This window comes from Salmo salar, chromosome ssa29 (assembly GCF_905237065.1).
Source record: "Salmo salar chromosome ssa29, Ssal_v3.1, whole genome shotgun sequence".
Lineage (NCBI taxonomy): Eukaryota > Metazoa > Chordata > Actinopteri > Salmoniformes > Salmonidae > Salmo > Salmo salar.
The window spans coordinates 20,344,872-20,366,742 of NC_059470.1; the positions used below are offsets into that span (position 1 = coordinate 20,344,872).

The 21,871-nt window shown below is 44.8% G+C and overlaps 1 protein-coding gene across 1 annotated transcript in view; it reads left to right on the top strand.

Moving 5' to 3' along the window:
* LOC123731527 (anti-sigma-I factor RsgI2-like) overlaps positions 1–17,890 on the top strand; it is a 30,513-nt gene extending 12,623 nt beyond the window's left edge. The window contains exon 2 of the mRNA XM_045710560.1: positions 17,353–17,890. Coding sequence (XP_045566516.1) covers positions 17,353–17,890 — 538 coding nt within the window. The remainder of the gene's footprint in view (positions 1–17,352) is intronic.
* Positions 17,891–21,871: the final 3,981 nt, after the last annotated feature.

The following is a 21,871-nucleotide window of genomic DNA, read 5'->3' on the forward strand; positions in this document are numbered from 1 at the left end:
TATCCTTCATTTGATCAGTTTCTCCACGCTCGCTAGCTGATGACAGCGGTCCGCTGAAAGATGGCTAAGTGTAATGAGTCCTGAGATGACCCCTGACCCTCACGTCATTGCCAGCTGAGGGCAGCCCCATCCTTCCCTTCAGGTCTCCTGTCTTTACGAACAACCATTTCCCTATTCCCCCCCCCCCCCACACAATGAAGCTGTCACGCCAGTGACCCTCCAGTTATACAACCATGTACAGCTCTCTCTCTCTCTCCTCCTAGTCATCTCACCTCACACCTCCTCTGAACCAATTTACCCCATTTGCCCTCCCTCCCTCCCTCCCGCCCAGCCACGTGCCCATCCAGGGGTGAGGTGAGCCTGGTGTGGTGTGATGAACAGTGACAGATCTAATGCATGGAGACATAGTTACAGTACAGTTGTGTGTGGCTGGCCCATTCCTACAGCCTCATCCCAAACTAAAGGGTCTCCTTCCTCTCTCTCTTTATCTGTACAGATGTAGGACCTTAACGATCACTCTGTTGCAGGAGAACTTTGCTGCAATACAGGACATGTAAAACTTCTAGTGTACTTGAGGTTTACAATGGCTTTCGTTTAGAAATTCTACTTAGAAATTTCAAACTTGATTTTCCCTTACGAAAAATACAAAAAATATTCAGTAATTATAATCCACATAATAATTCACATTTCCTGTTGCTGCAGGATTATTTTCCTGCTGTAGCAAACTGGCTCAAATTCCGCTCTCTGAATTTCATCTGTTGGGCTTCAGCTTCCCCCCCCAACGCCATGCTTCCCCCCCCCCCCAGTCCACAGCGCAAAAGCTTAGCCCAGTGAACATGTGCTCTGCACTCTGGCCTTTATTTTCCCCAACATATGAGTCCAATTAGAAGGCAAAGCAGTCCTACCGGAAGACGACTACGTCCAGTCACAGCCGTGTTGTGGAAGTCTTCCGCCTCACCGGTTCCCATGGCTGCTTTTTCCAGAAGAAAATAGACCCACTGGAAGCCAATTGAAGCCAATTGACGTCCCCTGGACAACATGAAGCATAAGTAGAGGCTGTTAACAAATCACCATGTGATTATGGTAATGTATTGCCGTGATGATGATTACACATGTGCATTAGAGAGAATTAGAATACATAAGTAAACATTTCTTCCCGATGAATATGCCTGTACAGGCTACCATGCACATTCAGAGGAGTGGAGAAATAGTTAAGGCTTGGCTGAATGGGATGCTTCCAGGGAATATAACTGCTATTTCAAGCAAAGATATAAACTAAAAGAGGTGTAGAGCATGAATATTAAAAACCTAAACCCAATCACCACACACGCACACACACGCACACACACACACACACACACACATTCAGTTATTTTATCCTTGTGGGGTCCTAAAATTGATTTCCATTCAAAATCTTTTCCCTAGCCCTTACCCTAACCTTAATCATAAACCTAACCCTAAAATAGCCTTTTTCCCCAAATGTCAGAATTTTCCTTGTTTTACTATCATTATGAGAACTTCTGGTACCTACAAGGATAGTAAAACAAACAAAAACACACACACACACACATACTGACTGCCAGCACTCTGGTCCAAGCCTCTGTCTAAATTCATCCACTTTGCAGCTAGTCCAATCCTCCCCCTTCAGCAACTACCCAATCAATCCAGACTTTCATCCTAAATGACATCTCCCTTAACAAATTAGGGCTAATGCAATAACCATCAGAATGTCATTACATGGGTCGGCCCGCACTTTGATTACCCAGCATGCCACTCAGCACCTGGACCACGCGGCAGGACTGTGTGGACAGTAATGAAAGAGGTTCACCATGTGGTCCTGGTCAAGGCCCAAGCTCTGACCACGACCAACTGTTCACTGTACTTACACAGCTAATGGAATGGACCAGGGAGATTATAATAAGATCACATTGACACTGTTGTATATTTTCCTCCTGCGACATCAACAACTAATGACAGGCCTTCATCTCATCATCTTCCACTTGAGCCAGGAATAGAGTGGAGCACATTATTGAAACGGGTGCCATCCATATTTGGCGGGTGATCTGGCTGCCGATCATCGTGCCACTGTGCAGCACGGAAATCTCATTAGATGCTGTCCTCCCGACATTAGACACACATGATGGCCCGCTCTCTCTCTCTCTCTCTTTCTTTCTTTCTTTCTTTCTTTCTTTCTTTCTTTCTTTCTTTCTTTCTTTCTGAGACACACGATGGCCCTCTCTGTCTGTCTGTCTGTCTGTCTGTCTGTCTGTCTGTCTGTCTGTCTGTCTGTCTGTCTGTCTGTCTGTCTGTCTGTCTGTCTGTCTGTCTGTCTGTCTGTCTGTCTGTCTGTCTGTCTGTCTGTCTGTCTGTCTGTCTGTCTGTCTGTCTGTCTGTCTGTCTGTCTCTCTCTCTCTCTCTCTCTCTCTCTCCAAGAGAAGCCCTGAGACGAGCCTACCACTCCTGCCATCCTGTAGCCAGCCCACCCTTCTTTCCTCCTCCTTTTCTTCCCCTTCCTGCTTTACCATTTCCGAACTGACACCAGATGGTGTTTTAATAAAGTCCAGTAGGAATATGACTGTGAGTAAACAACACAACACATGCCAACTCAGTAATTGCTGGGCACTATTACAACCCCTGTGCCTGGCGAAGCCTAGGAGAGAGGGAGGGAGGGAGAGATGGAAGGAAGGAGGGAGGGAGGGAGGGAGAGACGTACACCTAGCGGCTGGAGCCAAAAGAGCGCAGCTGCTGCAGGAGCACGGAGGACACAGGGAGTGAACAGGCTGATCAGGCCAGGCCAGGAGTGGTCGTGCTGGGCTTGGGCTTGGTTGGGCTTCAGGCTCCAGGCCTACTGCTCGGCCCCAGCCCAGGCCCCAGCCACGGCATCCACCACTGACACAGGGCCAACTCGGCACCGCCTCAAAGGTCAGGAGTGATGAGGAGGCAGAGAAGACTGAGAATCAGAAAGCTGCTTCAGTTATTCTCCTCTACTCTCTGTCTTTCTATGGATTGTTTTTAATTCTACCTTTCTCTTTTACTCTACCTCTCTTTTATTCTACCTCTCTTTTATTCTACCTTTCTCTTTTACTCTACCTCTCTTTTACTCCCTGTATCTTGTTCTATCTATCTCTATCTCAGTATAAATACAGTATATATCTTTCTTCTCTCTGTCTTTTTTTCTCTCTCTCTGTCAAACACACACACGCGCACGCCATGCAGGCACACCATTTTAGTCTCATGCAGGTGTCATTACGGGGGTGTTTTTAAGAGCAGGGAGGCACAGCGGTGTTTGCAGAGCTCATGTTCATCATCACACCTCGGGCTCCGCTCTTCTTTCTTCCAGGAAGCATCATATTGTGGAGGTTTCCATGCCTCCCGTGTGCTGTTAACACACCTTGCCACTTGATCCCTTCGGAGGGCCTTCATCACATAATGGTGGAGTCCTTACATGTCGGAAGAGAGCCTGCCATCCCAGGAAGCATCATTAAGTCTGCCGCCTCGAGGAACATCAATCACCAAAATACGTACATCATCCTCCAGCAGCACTCACTCACTGACATCCTCCGATCCACCATTACGTCACCACACACTTGTTGAGTTCTGATGTGACATTACCCGTCTAAAAGCAATGGGGTATTTAGTTTGTTTTCAAACGTATACAAGCACACCTACTGTAGTAGTGTTTTTGACATTTGATATCAAAACCTTGACAGGGAAATGTATTCTGCCGTGTTGAAATGCTTGTTTGAATTATGTGAGTTACTGTAACAATCAAGTGTGTTGTCTCACATATACTGTTAAAGGGAGCTGGCTCCTTGCTTGAAGCAGAGGGAAAGCAATTCCGAGTGTAGGCCCATTTAGTTAGCTCTTACCACAGACAATTGATGACAACTACTTTTCAATACAGGTTAAATGACCAGTCGGTCGGTACAACCTTCAAGTTCACCATCAACATGAATTCTAGATGATTCCTAACCTTCTGGTCTAACGCTAATTGAAGCCATAGGGATATTACATATATCTAATTAGGAGCTGTCCTCGGACCTTAGAGGTGAGTTTCATCATCTTAATCATGAGGGCTGTATCAATTATGCCGGGAAGCAGTGATTTGGAAAATTCCTTTCTCCCCAAACTTTTCCCAGGAGTAATTATAGTGATGAATTCCACTGCGTTCGTACACTGCCATTCATTCCCAGACTTGAGAGGTTAACCTCTCCCTCTGTCTGATTTCAGAACTATTCCGAATTACCCATAGTTTAGAATAGTGACGTTTTAGTGTAGGATTGTCCTGAATCTCTTAAATGGATGATCATCGGCAATAAAGAAGTTATGAGCATCCTAACTTAGCAAACAGGCCGCCCGAGGCCATTATCCATAGAAAACATCAAATGCTGTATGACAGGTTTGCTGATAAGCACAAAGAACAGTTCGTGTTGAAACACAACTTCTCTTGAACCTCTCACCAAACCCCTTCTTCTCAAAGACTTCTGGGCCTGGAGAATGTGCCCGATCCCCTCCAGGCAGAGAGTTCATCAGGAACAGCAGCAGCTCTGAAAGACTGAAATACGAGGCAAAAGCCTCTCTCTCCTCTCCCCACATCCAGCTACACGATATCTAGTACACGTCCACATCATACGGATGGTCTCAGTGGGCCCGCCGTGGTTTTAAGCAAACCCACTTTCAGCTCTGGCGATTGGCTCCCAACCTTCCATGCTCTGTCAGAAGGGCCTCAAAGAAGCAGTTTGCCAGCAGGTTTAGGGCCACACCATCAATCTTGAATGGCTGAGAACAGCAGAGAGGGTGGCAGAGGGGGACTTCTCAGCATCTGAGATGGAGGGTGAAATGGTGGGTTAAGTGGGTCACAGGCCTCGGACCGAATCGAAGGCAGCTGCCCCCTCAAAGGAGAGCGTCTTCCCACACAGAGCGAACGCAGGACTCTCTCTGTGGTGCAGGGGTGACAGTTGGTCGGGGACGTTGGCGAGCTAGGCCTGCTGCAGACTGCAGTAGCTTTACACACCGGTCCCATAGTGGCGCTATAGATATGCACAAGTCAGCCAAAAGTTGGCCAAGGAACTTGGATTATTTCATGAACTAAGGAAGCACAAGAGCATTCGGTTGAATCTTTACATGAGCATTTGAGATGCAGGAGCATAATTATATCCCTACCTGATAACATATAGTGTAGTACTCCATTTTAAATTATAATTAAAAAGCATGCTTACTTTCCCTTTATTGCTGATAAACAACCATGTAATTTTAGCCCTTGAACAGCTGAATACATTTCCTACATCAAAACCAAAACAACAAAGAAAGTGATGATGAATTGCTGATTTTCCTCACCAGTGCAACTCCAATGGGCAATAGACTCTTCCATATTGCCGCAACGTACTCAATCTTATTTTAAAAATGAATGGAAATGCATTTTTTTTTGTCATGTCAAGTGAGTGAGAAATATGAGCACAAATGCATTTAAATATTGCTTTTACACTCCATCTATTTTGAGTGCAATTTCATGGGTGCCCTTTTAAAAAAATTAATTTCCTTCTGACCTGTTACAGACAGAGACACTAACATGGGTAGGATGCAAGTTAAATTGCACTTGTGACTTATCACATTTTCAATTACCTCTGAAACTGCAGTGAGCAGAGCATGGCTCCCACAACAACAACTTTATTTACTGGGACAAGGGGTATGGAAAAGTGAGATTTAATGAGGTATGTTCAATGGAAGGGAAATGAAACATACAGTACGCAGAGGTGAGGACTCAAGGATGAATTACAAATGAATGTGAGTAGGTAGGCAATGTATGTGTTATATATGTAAACAATGGTAGGTACTATATTGTAATTACCTATTGAGATATGTTTTTATCCACTCATAAACAGTTTAGGATTTAGGAGTAATGACTGAGCATGTGTTATTTGTAAGAAGGTCATACATCATAATGCTGGGAGAGTATTATGTTGTGCTACGACAGATATATATATATATTGAGAATACATTATAACCTGTAAACCCTGCAAATATATTCATTATACAAAAGCTACTCTTGGATAGCGCATACTTGCTGGTCAATCGTTGTCTGCCAGTATGATATTATAACGAAAAAGGCTTTCCATACGAGAAAATGTATATACAGCATACCATACGCTAACCAGAAATGTATATACAGCATACCATATGCTAACCAGACAATGTATATACAGAATACCATACACTAACCAGACAGTGTACACTACCGTTCAAAAGTTTGGGGTCACTTAGAAATGTCCTTGTTTTTGAAAGAAAAGCACATTTTTTGTCCATTAAAATGACATAAAATTGATCAGAAATACAGTGTAAACACCAGTCTCAACGTTAATAGTGAAGAGGCGACTCTGGCCTGCTGGCCTTCTATGGAAAGTTCTTCTGTCCAGTGTCTGTGTTCTTTTGCCTATCTTAATCTTTTCTTTTTATTGGCCAGTTTGAGATAAGGCTTTTTCTTTGCAACTCTGCCTAGGATGCCAGCATCCCAGGGTTGCCTCATCACTGTTGACGTTAAGACTTGTGTTTTGTGGGTACTATTTTATGAAGCTGCCAGTTGAGGACTTGTGAGGCATCTGTTTCTCAAACTAGACACTCTAATGTACTTGTCCTCTTGCTCAGTTGTGCACCGGGGCCTCCCACTCCTCTTTATATTCTGGTTAGCGCCAGTTTGCGCAGTTCTGTGAAGAGAGTAGTACACAGTGTTGTACGAGATCTTCAGTTTATTTGCAATTTCTCGCATGGAATAGCCTTCATTTCTCAGAACAAGTAAAGACTGACGAGTTTCAGAAGAAAGTTCTTTTTTTCTGGCCATTTTGAGCCTGTAATCGAACCCACAAATGCTGATGCTCCAGATACCCAACTAGTCTAAAGAAGGCCAGTTTTATTGCTTCTTTAATCAGAACAGTTTTCGGCTGTGCTAACATAATTGCAAAAAGGTTTTCTAATGATCAATTAGCCTTTTAAAATGCCAAACTGTGATTAGCTAACACAACGTGCCATTGGAACACAGGAGTGATGGTTGCTGATAATGGGCCTCTGTACGCCTATGCGGATATTCCATAAACATCTGCCGTTTCCAGCTACAATAATCATTTACAACATTAACAATGTCTACACTGTATTTCTGATCAATTGGATGTTATTTTAATGGACAAAATGGACAAAATGTGCTTTTCTTTCAAAAACAAGGACATTTCTAAGTGACCCAAAACTTTTAAATGGTAGTGTATATACAGCATACCATACACTAACCAGACAATGTAGATACAGCAAACCATACACTAACCAGACAATGTACATACAGCATACCATACGCTAACCAGACAATGTACATACAGCATACCATACGCTAACCAGACAATGTACATACATCATACCATACGCTAACCAGACAATATACAAATATCATACCATACACTAATCAGACAATGTATATACATCATACCATACGCTGACCAGACAATATACATTCATCATACCATATGCTAACCAGACAATATACATACATCATACCATACGCTAACCAGACAATGTAGATACAGCATACCATACGCTAACCAGTCAATGTATATACAGCATACCATACGCTAACCAGACAATGTATATACAGCATACCATATGCTAACCAGACAATGAATATACAGCATACCATACGCTAACCAGACAATGTATATACAGCATACCATATGCTAACCAGACAATGTATATACAGCATACCATACGCTAACCAGACAATGTATATACAGCATACCATACGCTAACCAGACAATGTATATACAGCATACCATATGCTAACCAGACAATGTATATACAGCATACCATACGCTAACCAGACAATGTATATACAGAAAACCATACTCTAACATCTGAACACATCTTCGTGACACAAATATATAAACCATATAGCAACAACGGAGGAAATACGAAGACACAAAGTAAAAGAACGACAGTCAGCCATCTTTAAACAATCCCAATGGAGGATACGCTGTATCCCTTGATCATGTGAAAACAAAGTGCAATAAACAAACTCTCTGGGAAAAGAGTTCTGTGACTGGTTTCCATCAACCCACTGACTGTGTGTCCTGGTCTGGGCTCCTGGGCTCCAACCATCCACTTCTATTGGTTCCAGATGGGCGGCGACGGATTCCGTCTGAGACTTTAGCAAATATTAGGAAAAAATACCCCAATTTATTGTGGATTACTGTTATGGAAAAGTAAGGCCCAATTGAATGGCAAAACATAACAATAGAATAGATTCAATTTTCACTGTGTCTGTTTTTTCAAGGATGATGGTCTCACAGGGGCTCAGAGAAGGGTTAGACTCACTGCTGCACTGTCATAAGGCAAATCCACTCACATTTCTATTATGCCACACTGTAAAGAACCACAACCCCACTCCTTCTCTTCTTAATGTACTGCATCCCATTCTGACCTGTACGTGGTGGTTTTAAGGACAGTTATTTTGTCACCCCAACACAAATAAACACAGAAGGGCTGAGGGCGCACGATGCTCTAGCACAGTTAAATATTTAACAACCAAATTTACCACATAATGAAATTAACCAAGGCATATTTCATTATGAGTGAAAACACGGTCCGTCCACTTATGAAAAGAAAGTTGCGGTCGAGGTTTATTTTCTTCTCAAAAGGGGCTAGAAAAAAGATAAGCATTCAGTGAAAGGGAGGTTAGAGGTAATGTTCGATAATTACAAACCTCAATCATGGAGGTAAGCTGCAAAGCAAACATTGACTTACGGCCTAACCTTTCAACTCACTAATCCTTGCTTTCAGAAGACGTGAACATACAGCGGCCTCTTTCCTGTAGGCTAAAATGTCTTCACAGGAATAAAAGAGAAATGTCAATGGTAGGTAGGCTACGGTGTGGTGTCAGTCATCGGGATGATTAACATCATTCCAACCACTATCTTCAATACTTCCACAGTGATAGGAATAGTTACTGCTGACGCATTTGAAATGACCGCGGATAAGGGATTTTACTCGAACACATTCCAAAGTGTCTATTATTTTGTCATCAGAGATTTGTATTGGAGGCCGAGGTGATGTTGTTGTTGACATCGCTGTTGTGTCACTCTAACATGCCGCTCCATGCCAGCTCCTCTGAGCAGCCAGTGTATAACCATGCGGATGTAATTTCACCAGGATGTGTTTTTACCGCAAGTCAAATAAAAGACTCGAGCTTTGAGGGGGGGGAAACAAAAAACAAATCCACACCGCACAGAAACAAACAGAACGAACAAGTGAAAGAAGAAGAAGAAAAAGAAAAGAATCCTCTGGGTGAACAAAGTGGCCGCCGACTCAATGACTCTCCATCCATATTTATTTCTTTGATTACAAGATATCGGTGACTCCCAGGGGGCATTGGGAGGCCAGAATGGTTTGCTCGTTACCACATTGGAACGTACTCAATGCTAATGTCAAAAAGCACGCATGCACGTACACGCACACACGCACTCAGGCACACACACACGCACACACACACACACACACACTCTCACAGGATACATGTTCACTACTCACACAATGTATGTGTCCTATTTTGTATTTATACACGTTTGAATAGAGAATTTCGTTTCTCTGGGATACCCCTTGAGTTGATGCCCAAATCAATGTGAAACCACTAAAATGGATTGTATTAGTACATACAATGTTATGGGGTAAGTCAGTCCCTTTTTATCTCAATCTACTATAATTACGTTCACAGCAAATTAAATTGACATGTGCATTGGAAACAGACAGCAATTACTATCAGTAGGAGAGAGAGAGAGAGAGAGAGAGAGAGAGAGAGAGAGAGAGAGAGAGAGAGAAAGTCCAGTCCACCGAGAGGGATTCTCTTTAAACTGAAGTAGGATTCTTTCAAGCTGCCAAGCACTTCAAGTAAATGAACCCTTCATGAGACGTTTTTTCTGCTCTCCAATTAGGACATTACATTTACACATTTGGGATTAATCGGGATTGAGAGAATTGAGTTGCCCTTCTTTCTCGAGCAAAACTTCTTTCTTCCTAGAGAATTTGATACTGAACATTTTAAAGGAAGAAAATAGATAAGTGATAATATTTTGTTTTGACACTCTCCTCCATGTCTCTCTCCTCCATGTCTCTCTCCTCCATGTTTCTCTCCTCCATGTTTCTCTCCTCCATGTCTCTCTCCTCCATGTCTCTCTCCTCCATGTTTCTCTCCTCCATGTCTCCCTCCTCCATGTTTCTCTCCTCCATGTTTCTCTCCTCCATGTTTCTCATCTCCATGTCTCTCTCCTCCATGTTTCTCTCCTCCATGTCTCTCTCCTCCATGTTTCTCTCCTCCATGTCTCTCTCCTAAAAGTCTCTCTCCTCCATGTTTCTCTCCTTCATGTTTCTCTCCTCCATGTCTCTCTCCTCCATGTCTCTCTCCTCCATGTTTCTCTCCTCCATGTTTCTCTCCTCCATGTCTCTCTCCTAATAGTCTCTCTCCTAATAGTCTCTCTCCTCCATCTCTCTCCTCCATGTCTCTCTCCTCCATGTTTCTCTCCTCCATGCTTCTCTCCTCCATGCCTCTCTCCTCCATGTCTCTCTCCTCCATGTTTCTCTCCTCCATGTCTCTCTCCTCCATGTCTCTTTTCTCCATGTCTCTCTCCTCCATGTTTCTCTCCTCCATGTCTCTCTCCTCCATGTTTCTCTCCTCCATGTTTCTCTCCTCCATGTCTCTCTCCTCCATGTTTCTCTCCTCCATGTCTCTCTCCTAAAAGTCTCTCTCCTCCATGTCTCTCTCCTCCATGTTTCTCTTCTCCATGTCTCTCTCCTCCATGTCTCTCTCCTCCATGTTTCTCTCCTCCATGCTTCTCTCCTCCATGCCTCTCTCCTCCATGTCTCTCTCCTCCATGTTTCTCTCCTCCATGTCTCTCTCCTCCATGTCTCTTTCCTCCATGTCTCTCTCCTCCATGTTTCTCTCCTCCATGTTGCTCTAAACACAAAGCAGATGTGTAATCAGTTTTGGACTAATTGTTGATATGGGTGTCTGCATCCTATGAAACAGTACATTTTCCCTCATGACCAGTACAAGGGATTAGGAAAAACAACAGCATTCAAAAGCGCTACTGTCAAAGTCAATTCCGAAAGCCTATTTTTCCACAATGACAAACCAACAAAACCCACTTATGAAACGGAAGGCATGGTTTCAGTCAAACGCTATCAGAGGTTTTCTTAGAACCTAGACAAATAGTTTGAGTAGTGACATGCGATGCCCATAGAAGACAGTTGCATAACGAGGTTAGCCTCTCTGTAGATTTACACAAACTGTGAACCACGCTCCCAATGAATCACACTTATCATTGCCTGCATCACTCCTGCCACTCAGAACATGTTTGGCATTCCTCAACTGTGCGCATGCATGCGTACATGCATGTGTGCATACGTGCGTGTGTGTCTAGGGCCGATGCTGCTCACTGAGTGTGTGAGCAGGCGAGCGGTGAACATCTGTCCCAGCTCCAGTCAGCAACGAGAACTCTTCACAAGCCCCTGCTCCTGAAACCTGCTCTTCTGGAAGACTCCTCTGGCAAGGCTAAATGTTTACTAGTGCAATGCAAAACACACCCAGACATACACATGCATGTGCAGCCACATAGACAGACACACGTACTGACACACACACACAAATACACACAAAGACGGCCTGCATGCATACACATGTACACACATACATACGTACAAACGGATACCCACACACACGCACAAATACACACTCTTGTACACACTCAGACAAACAGAAACATCATTGCATGTTTTTAGTGGTGTCACGTTAGGTTACATTTCTCGTTGCCTCCAGCAGGCCAGCCATGCCACTAAGCATTCTGGGATTGGGTTAGTCGACCAATGGGGCAGCTTGACAACAGGAAGTACAGTGAAGAGATATGGAACCCTTTTAAAAAGGCTGTGCCAAAAAAATACAAATATATTTAGTACAGTTTTATTTACAAGGATGTTGTTTTAAATACGTTTTATAATTGGAGAAAAGTTCTGCAGATGTCCATCCTCCATTTTCTCCCTAGCGCTACCTTCACTGATCTTTATGTAATATGTGTTTTTACTGTCCTCCATATTCTACCTGTGGCTGTTTTGAAACAGACAGAGACTTTTCATTTTGACTGTGCAGTCAACAACAGAAGCTAACATAGATTCTTGAGCTAACATGGAATTGTCAAAACATTGTTTGGAGATGAACTCAAGTCACAATTACCTACTTGAAACATGCAGCACACATTTGAACACATTCCTGAGTTTTATTGGGGCCAATTGCATTAAAGCACATTATTAAGGAATGTACACATCCATGAACATTCCATATTTAAGTTCTGCCAACTAAGATTCATGGGTCTCTATAGACTTAATTCATGTAGTTACACAGAACATTTGTAAGCACATAACACCCAGGATAAAGGGAAAAGGGACAGTATTATCCAAAATGGTTTTGATTCATAACAGGAAAAATGCAGTTGAATCATTGACTATCACGAGGCCTATCGGTAAACGTAATCCACAAACACATCAAGCGACAGGGCGCTGGCCACATGAAAGGAAACATAATATAAAAATGATCATGATAATAATCCCTTCCACAATTCATCTAAAGTGACAAAGCGCCACAGACAGTAGTCCCAAATCCCCATGCTATCTCTTAGCTAAATGTCTCTGTCTATACAACATCATCTTAGATAAGAAGGTGACACTGTCACTCCAGCCCGGGCAAATACCCTAGAAGGGGCGATGTGCATAGGCGTCTGTATAATGCTAATTTTCATTGTTGTGATAAACCTAAATGGGCTAGGGAGCAGCCCTGAGGCCAGGGGTCAGAGTGACAGGGGGGGGCTCAGTGGATATTACCGTTATGCTTTGTGACAGCGTCATGTCACTGTCAGTCTCCTGGTAGCCGAGGCTTGATGGCGATGGGTATAACTCGGAGCAAATGTCAACGATGAATCCGTGTTGACAGTGCTGGATTCAAGGGCACATTGAACGATTCTGAAAACTTTACTCATTGACGTGTAGTAATTATCCAAGGCTATTGTCACTGGTGGCTGCTGGTGGCTGGGGACTACCACATGACTGCAGACCAAGCTGAGCTCTTTTACCTGTAACTCTACACATAATGGCAGCCAAGAAGATATTTATACAACTTTAATTTGAGCACTATCAAAATGTTTCCAGCAACACTGGAACACTTTTTCTTAAGACGAATAGAAACGCACTTCCTACAGCATGACAACTGTTCCTGCTAAAACTTGTTCTGACACAAGACGTCATTGTACCTCTAATTACTAACATAAACAGTTTGTATTTGTTTATAAATCTATATTTAGAAGTGATAGAGCAATATTTCATAGCATGGATATTCTCTCCAGGTAGAGTAAAAAACAAAGGCCTTAACACTGAGCTGGTCAAGGCCTTTGTTTTCACCTTTCTCTCCTCCCTCGGTGTTCCAGGTGACATTCAGCTCCGTGACACTAGGTGGCGCTTCAACACAGTCCTCTCCTCCTCATGCCTCACCATCACCCATCACACTCTATTCACACTCAAAGGATAACAAAAAACCCAACCTTACACCACAAAAACAGAGAAAGAGAGACAGAGAGTGGAGAGAGAGGGAGAGAGAGAAAGAGAGAGAAATATAGAGGAGAGAAAGAGAGAGAGAGAGAGTGGACAGAAAAGAGACACAGAGAGAGAAATATAGAGAAGAGAAAGAGCAGAGAAAGAGAGGAGAGAAAAGAGACAGAGAGAGAGAGAAATATAGAGGAGAGAAAGAGATACAGAGAGAGTGGACAGAAAAGAGACAGAGAGAGAGAGAAATATAGAGGAGAGAACGAGACAGAAAGAGAGGAGAGAAAAGAGACAGAGAGAGGAGAAAAAAGAGACAGAGAAAGAGAGAAATATAGAGGAGAGAAAAGAGACAGAGAGAGAGAGAGAAATATAGAGGAGAGACAGAGAGACAGAGAGAAAGTGGACAGAAAAGAGACAGAGCGAGAGAGAGAAAAGAGAAAGAGCGAGAGGGAGAGGAGGGAAAGAGAGATAGAGAGAGAAAGAGAGTGAGATAGAGAAGAGAGAAAAGAGAAAGAGAGAAAAGAGAAAGAGAGGAGGGAGAGGAGAGAAAAGCGAGATAGAGAAAGAGAGAGAGGAGAGGGAGAGAGAAAAGACGCCGGCTTTAGGTTACCGACCTTTCTCTTGTTCATTTGATATTCATCAGCTTTGAAATTAACCCCCATCTTCCACCGACACCCCCCAACATCTCAGATACACGTGGCCCGAGCCTGATTTCAATCGCCTTTTCTATTGTGTCTCTTTCAGGGCCGAGCAGCCGCACGTATGGCCTGTACCAATGCTCCTCTGTTCCAGGGGAGTAGAGCCAGAGTGGTGACGGGGGGTCGGGTTGCAACACAATACAAACGGAGAGAGAGAGAGAGAGTAGGATCAGTTCTCTGTGGAAGAGACAGGTGATGCTCTGCAACAGCACTTCTTCGACATGTGGTCAGTCTGTCCGTCTGTGTCTGTCTGTCCGTCCATCCGTCTGTGTGTGTGTCCGTGTGTGTGTGTGTGTGTGTGTGTGTGTGTGTGTGTGTGTGTGTGTGTGTGTGTGTGTGTGTGTGTGTATGTGGTAAATACACACCACCAGCAGGCCTAAGGGGTCAGAGTGGAGTAAAACAGAATCACACACTGATGTTATGGAGATGATATTTGATAGGGCATTTCAAGTGGGAGTGTAGCTACTGCCAGTCTCTGTATAGTTGAAATGTCAGCCCCTAATGAAATAGCTTCCTTGGTATCAGTTGACTCTCTGTCGGCTATATCTGACATGATAGCTACTCCAGGAAGTTATTGTGCTTGACTGCAAATGTATGTTCTTTTTTTTGGTGGGGGGGGGGGATTTTGGATAAGATCCGGGTTTCAGTGGAGCTGACCATCAACATACACATAGACATGTACACAGTGACATACAGTAGATATGTAAATGCAGAGACATACACGCACGCACCCCAACATTTGGATTAGATGAATGTTGTATTGTATTCAGAGGCGCAACTTTCACTTGGGATGGGGGGGGACGGGGGGCATGTCATGACATTTTTGTCCCCCCCAGTTTTATCATTGGATTGTGATACAAAACGAGGCAACGGTGTGCTTTAGGACCATGCGGACGCCTCCGAGCGGTCGGGTAGGCTGTTTGGAGTGTTTATCCTATTGGATAAAAAAATGCATAATAATAATTATGTCCCCCCCACTTCTAGAACCAAAGTTGTGTACCTGATTGTATTGTAGCCAAACACTAATAATCCTGTAGAAATTGCATATCTACACCTCCACAACGAGAAGTATGAATATGTGGTAACATCAATTGGGTGAGTTATAACCCACGACAGCATGAATGATATCATCCCATGCCATATTTCACCACAGCCTTTGTCGCTCTAAGAGGACAGACCCCAAATGAGGATGATCTCATGTGAACGACAGACAATCCTGGATCAGACCTGTCTGGCAGAGAGACTCAGCAGGAGAGAGCATTGTCTCTCCTCTCCTCACAATACCTTCTGTTTAAACCATGCATACTGTATTTGGAGGGGGTGTGTGTGTGTGTGTGTGTGTGTGTGTGTGTGTGTGTGTGTGTGTGTGTGAGGTGTCCCAGTCGGTATGTGTGTGATGCCCACGGCTGTGCTATGATGAGGCTGAATGGAGAGTGGGAGTGTCCCCGTGTGGCCTCTCCAGTCCAAGGATGGAGGGGGGAAACCGACAGGGGCGTGGGGCTGAGTGGGATGGGTATGTGTGAGTGTGTGTGCATGCATCCGTGCGTGTGTGCATGCATCCGTGCGTGTGTGCTCTTCAGCTGCCTGAGCGTTCCTGTTGACATTAAGCAGCTAAACAGTACCAGCTTGCCGGGGCCCTTAACCTTCCCTTCTCCCAGTTGGGCTAATGAAGTCCTGAAAGGCTTTCTGAGTCCCTCATATGGCTTTGTTTAGGAGGAGCCCCTCTCCTCTGCTCTCCTCTCCTCTTCTACCTCTCGTCCAAGAAAGCCATTACCCCATTGAGCCAGGCACACAGGCCCTGAAAGACAGGCTAGAGCTAAAGGTGAGGTCATCTCCATTACAAATGGCCCCTCTACAGGAAGTAGGCCGTGTAAAAATATCAACATTAAACGGTGGAGCTAGTAAAGGGAGAGGGAAAGAGGGAGAGAAAGAAAAAGAAAGTACAGGGATTATTTCTCAGCAGTGGGAGAATTTAAATCCCCCCATCGCCTTTTGCGTACGTGTAATGGCACTTCATTTTAATTTTATGGTTTGTGTGTACTCCACGGAGGGAAATTGTTTCTATGTGGTTATGTGCAGTAGTCTATTGAGAGAGTGAGAGAGAGAGAGAGAGAGAGAGAGAGAGAGAGAGGCACGCATACATGGCAAATAAAACAGCTGTGGTGGCAATTGAATTTGTATTCACACTAAAGTAGGCTAACCCAGTTAAAAGTCAGAAATCCAATAGCAGAAGCTGATAATGGTGTTGAGGCAGCCTCCTGGGGTGCTAGGACGCTCCTCTCCTTCAACAGTTTCCTGGCTCTATATCGTGTTTTAAAGGATTAATAATACATCACACCGGTTAAGGCCATATTTATATCAGATTCAGGGATCTTACAGCAGGGGAAAGCATCAAGAGATGGCTGTGTTGTTCTTTTAGATTACTACTGTACTCTCCCCGACGTTGGCTTTGGCTGTTGTTATTTCTTCCTTATTGGTTCGGAGACAGAGAATTCTATTACAGTACATATTTGGTTTGTTACAGTCGGACTCTCTTCTCTACTTTTTTTCCCGAGAGTGTGTGCATTTTGTCGGATTTGTCTTTTTTTTTTACTAACTTTTTGCCCCTTCCCCTCAATCTCGAGGAGAAAGGCATGTTTTCATAAAAGCCTAAGAGCTGAGAAATGACAAGTCCCCTGCCTTTGTTATTGGAATATATTGACTCCCTTGGTTCATTGAGTTTTTATTACAGACCCGAGGTAAAACGACTGTCAGCAAACAGGGAGACATTTGTTTCAGCCATTTGCTTTGGAACATTTGAATCTCGGACATTTCTGTTTTCCGTTCGTGTGTATATGGGAGTGTGTGTGTGTGTGTGTGTGTGTGTGTGTGTGTGTCTGTCTGTGTGTGTGTTGTCAGTAGGAGAGGTGGTGGTGGAGGGGTGGATTAAAAAGAGGAAGGAGGGTGGGAGCGATGTGGTAGGTCTGGCCTACCAGAGTCACCCTGCAGTAGGAGCATGCAGCTCCACCTCCAGCCCCAGCCCCAGCTCCACCTCCAGCCCCAGCCCCGGCCTCAGCCCCAGCCCCACCTCGAGCCCCAGCCCCACCTCCAGCCCCAGCTCCACCTCCAGCCCCGGCCTCAGCCCCGGCCTCAGCCCCAGCTCCACCTCTAGCCCCAGCCCCGGCCTCAGCTCCACCTCTAGCCCCAGCCCCGGCCTCAGTCCCAGCCCCACCTCTAGCCCCAGCCCCACCTCCAGCCCCAGCTCCACCTCCAGCCCCGGCCTCAGCCTCAGCCCCAGGTCCACCTCTAGCCCCAGCCCCGGCCTCAGCCCCAGCCCCACCTCTAGCCCCAGCTCCACCTCCAGCCCCAGCCCTACCCCGGCCACCATGGTGGTCTTTTCATCCAGCATGCTGCAGCAGCATCTGCCAGTGGAGCGAGGAGCGAAGAGCAGCTGTAGCTGGCCCAGTGCTGGGGTACACACGCTGGGGCTGGAAGAGGGTCCAGAGAGCCACAGCTTTCCCCCCGTTAGCCAGGAGCCAGCGCCCAGCCAGAGATGCCATCTGATACAAGTCTATCATAATGAAGGTCCAGCATGGGGCTAAATGAGTTTCCACCTCCGCCGCGCGAGGGGCTAATGACAAAACAGCTCCCCATGCTCTGGGGCCTCCGCTAGGTTTAGTCAGGGCATATGGCACTTGCCAAAACTGCCTGGCTCCTCTGCGGAGGGAGAGGAGCCTCTCCAGTTAAAGGCACAGTAGCTTCCGGTTGACACCGCCGCCACCAAGTCAAGTCAACATACACAGGCCCGGCCACGCGGAGAAACCGTCACTAAGAAACACAACAACAGTAGCAGAAGCAACACTGCAGCTACTGCGGTGGCGTTAGTTCTGGGCCCTTAGTTGAAGGTCTGATAGCTGGATTTTAAAGCATGTCTGACACGGCCGGAAATCTGTAATAGCTTTTGTAGATTTATATTAATTTTCTGGATTTAATGTGTCTTAAATGGCAGGCGATCAACACAGGAAACAAAGTGGTTGTTAAGGACTGTGGAGGGGGTGGGAGCTTAACACACTACATTCTCATAGCTTACTTTATGGTCCCCAAGTTATCCAAATTAGCTTAAAGGATTGATAATTCTTCACTAATATAACACTGTTACTGAGCCCCTAAACTGTGACTTGTCTTTTTCTGGTTTTGTCAACCACTAAATAGGGGCTCGGTTGTGGAAATTAAAACAAAATCGCATAACAAGGCATTTTAATTTGATTAATTCATTGTTGTGTTTCGATGCCGAGCAAAGGCAATCCATGACGGTTCTACATTATTGGTTCCACTGACTAATGTCAATTTCCTGCACAATAACATCACTAAAAAACTGCCTCAGAGCGAGTTTCGCCTTGAAATCACAGGCGAGTCAAAGCCAAGGGGGGAACAAATAACCTTGTCTTAATTCCACTATGAGGCTACTGGTGGCTGCTCTGGCTGCTCTGGCTGCAACTTTAACCGGGATAATTGGATGACGGATGCTCAAAACTTAATTTAGCCTTCATTTTCCTTTGTGTGGCAGGCAGTTGAGGGCACGGCCATTTGTTAAAGACAAACGCTGAAAAAATACCCTTATAAAATTAGCTCTTAATCTACAAACTCAAGGCTGCTCCACCTTAACACACACCACAAACAACCAAGATACCTACAGTGGAGAGCAATCTTTGAAAATTGTCTGCAAAGACAACTTCCCCTTTATGTCAGGAAGGGTACACATCGGGATAGAGAATCCTGACTTGAGAGAATCCTGACTTTAGCCTCATTCCAAACCTGAGTGAGTGAAGCAGGCCTGAACACCATGCAGTGAAATGAACCATTGAAGCCCCCCACACTGACACGTCTGGGTCCCGCTGTTACTAGGTCTCCCCACCATAACCAGGGCTGGCATCAATAACCCAGTGTACAAATTAGACCTTCGTCAGCGGGGTGTGAGGCTGCAAGGCTGCAGTGCGACTGGATGCAGTCTGGAGCTCCATGTGTCGGAGTCCCTCTCTAGCTTCCTCGTTCCTTCACCCCACTCTACTTCCCCCTTGGAGCGGGTGATTGCTTGCAGCTGGGGCGCATTGAGAACATTTTAATATTATGCAGAAGATTAGAGCAAACTAACTACATTATTCTCCAATTACGCTCATTTCATCCAACTGATGTCTTTATTTCCTTCCTTTTCCCTCGATTAGCTTAATGCGAAAATTGGAATGCGCTTAGGCCTCGTTCCGATTGTTCCACGGCTGCCTATTATTTCACACCGAACCATTAAAGAGAATCATCTTTTATTGCAACTGTAAATAAAACGATTAGGGGCAGATCCAGCCGAGGAGGCTGGGAGATTTCATTTTCGGGGATCTGCTTATCAACATTCTTGGAAGGTTTGGTGGAGCTCGGCAGAGGCTCTATATTTCCCCTAAACCCCCCTCCGATCCGAAGCCGCATTATGGTGGCAAATCTCAGTTTTTGAAGGAATTGCTATGCATCCTTGTCATAAATAAACACATCAATTAGGTTTACTAGGAACGTACGCCTTCTAACAACCAACGCGGGTTCAAATCGCTTCGTCTCACACGCCTAAGCCCCGCTTAATATCCCGCAAAGCCGTGCACCAATTATTAGAAGTACACAAGTATTGTCAGTGGATGTTGCGGATGCACTGAGGTATGGTAATGCTATCTGGGGAGAGGAGTGGAAGGAGAAAAGCCCTCATGTAAGTCTACATGCAAAGCTCTTGCCGAGCAGCTAGGCGTCTCATTGAATTGTGTATTTTCTAAGCAGAGAAGGGAACACAATATTTCAGAGATGATTTCGGATCAGAACACCATGGCCTTTTCCCATGCAGTGTTATCCCTACTTAATTCTCTATGCATGCAACAAGTTCATTATCCACACAAATTACACTGCTCACCCATTTGCTCCAGGGACAGCAGGAACACTTGGGATATACGTGATGTGAAAGAACCTTACAATGGCTAGAACCGAGCAATGACTACAGAAGGCACCCTGGCAGCGGTTGGTTCCTTTGAGGCCTACTGGATGTTTCACCCCAGTGTATCTTAAGGTAAGTAAGAAAAGAAGTGACATCGGTCCTGCTCTGTAGCACAGCACGACATATAACCACCAATGTTTTCTGCACAATCTGACAGAGATCCTTCCTGTCTAAGAAAGATCTCGCCAAAAGGGATGGCTGTATAATAGAATAATAAACCATTACATTATGGCTGCTGTCACTAGAAGCATCAAGCTTCAACACTGCCAGCGTTAAATGAAAGACGAAGCCAGTGAAATGGCGTTCCATAAGGTAAAGATCCTATTAGATACGATAAATAAATCTTCACCATTAATATCCTCTCACAAGAAATGGATCTTAAAACTGCATTTATATGGCTGGCTGGGTTACTTTCTCTCCCGTGTGCTGACACTGACCCACACTTGATATTTGTAGGAGTTATGAATTGTCCTTGTTAAATAATGAAAAGAAAGGTGTCAATGTGTTATTACATTAACTCATTACACACCATAGTCCACATTTAACATTGCTGTGACACTACATAGAAACCCCTTTGGGCTACGCAAGGCACCCTGTGGAATGTTTGTTTTCTCTCTCTCTCTCTCTCTCTCTCTCTCTCTCTCTCTCTGTTGGATTGACTTCTCTTTTGTCGGGGACGCTGAGTGTTGATTTCAGTTGTACAGCAGTTGTTTCGTAGCTAGCAGCGTTGTTTATCCATCCTGGCATTCCTGTGGTCCATTGAACACCGAGGAGGAGAATAAGCACCCCTCCCCCACCCCATATCCCAGTGTCCTCTCCTGCTCGGGATGGGCCGAACCAACCATTCAAAGCCAAACACCCTCCTGAATACCTGCTCCCAGATCACATTGCAGCAAATCCAGTTAGGAGAGCCATTGGGAGTGATAGTGTTACACAATCCGGAATGGTTTGACCCTTGCAGTGTCATCGTGTACCGGGGCATTGTTCCGCGGAATGTTTGCATATGACGGATCCACAAAGCCTTTTAGGATGTCAAGATTGGTAATTTATTCGGGGAATATTTCTCACTGTAAGCAGTGATTTGGTGAGTTAAACATAGCTATAGGTCTTCCTCAGTCCTCTGTGCAACCTGACATTTTGAACATGTCATTGTATTTATCCTTAAAACTATTTTGACCTCGTCCCTATTGGAGTTGGTCAGGTACGATGATGGTCCAACCTTTGCATATGATTGTGATCAAACTTGAACAGATCACAGATCAGGTGATTCCAGAGAAAGCCCCGCTTGACAAGCCTCTTCTGGACTGCATTACCTACAGTATGTCAGAACAGACTCGCTGTCTACACAACAATACAAGACATGCAGCCTGCGACGGTGCTCTGTTGAAGTAGTAGGAAATATTGTTTCAGCATGCAGAACAGTACTTGACCACTAACGGAGCGGACTAGGTGACACAGAAAAGAGAGAGAGAAAGTGAGAGAGAGAACAAGAGAACAAAAGAATGCGAGAGTGAGCGAGAATGGATAGTAGTCGGAACAGAACAGTAGCTGTGAGAATGAG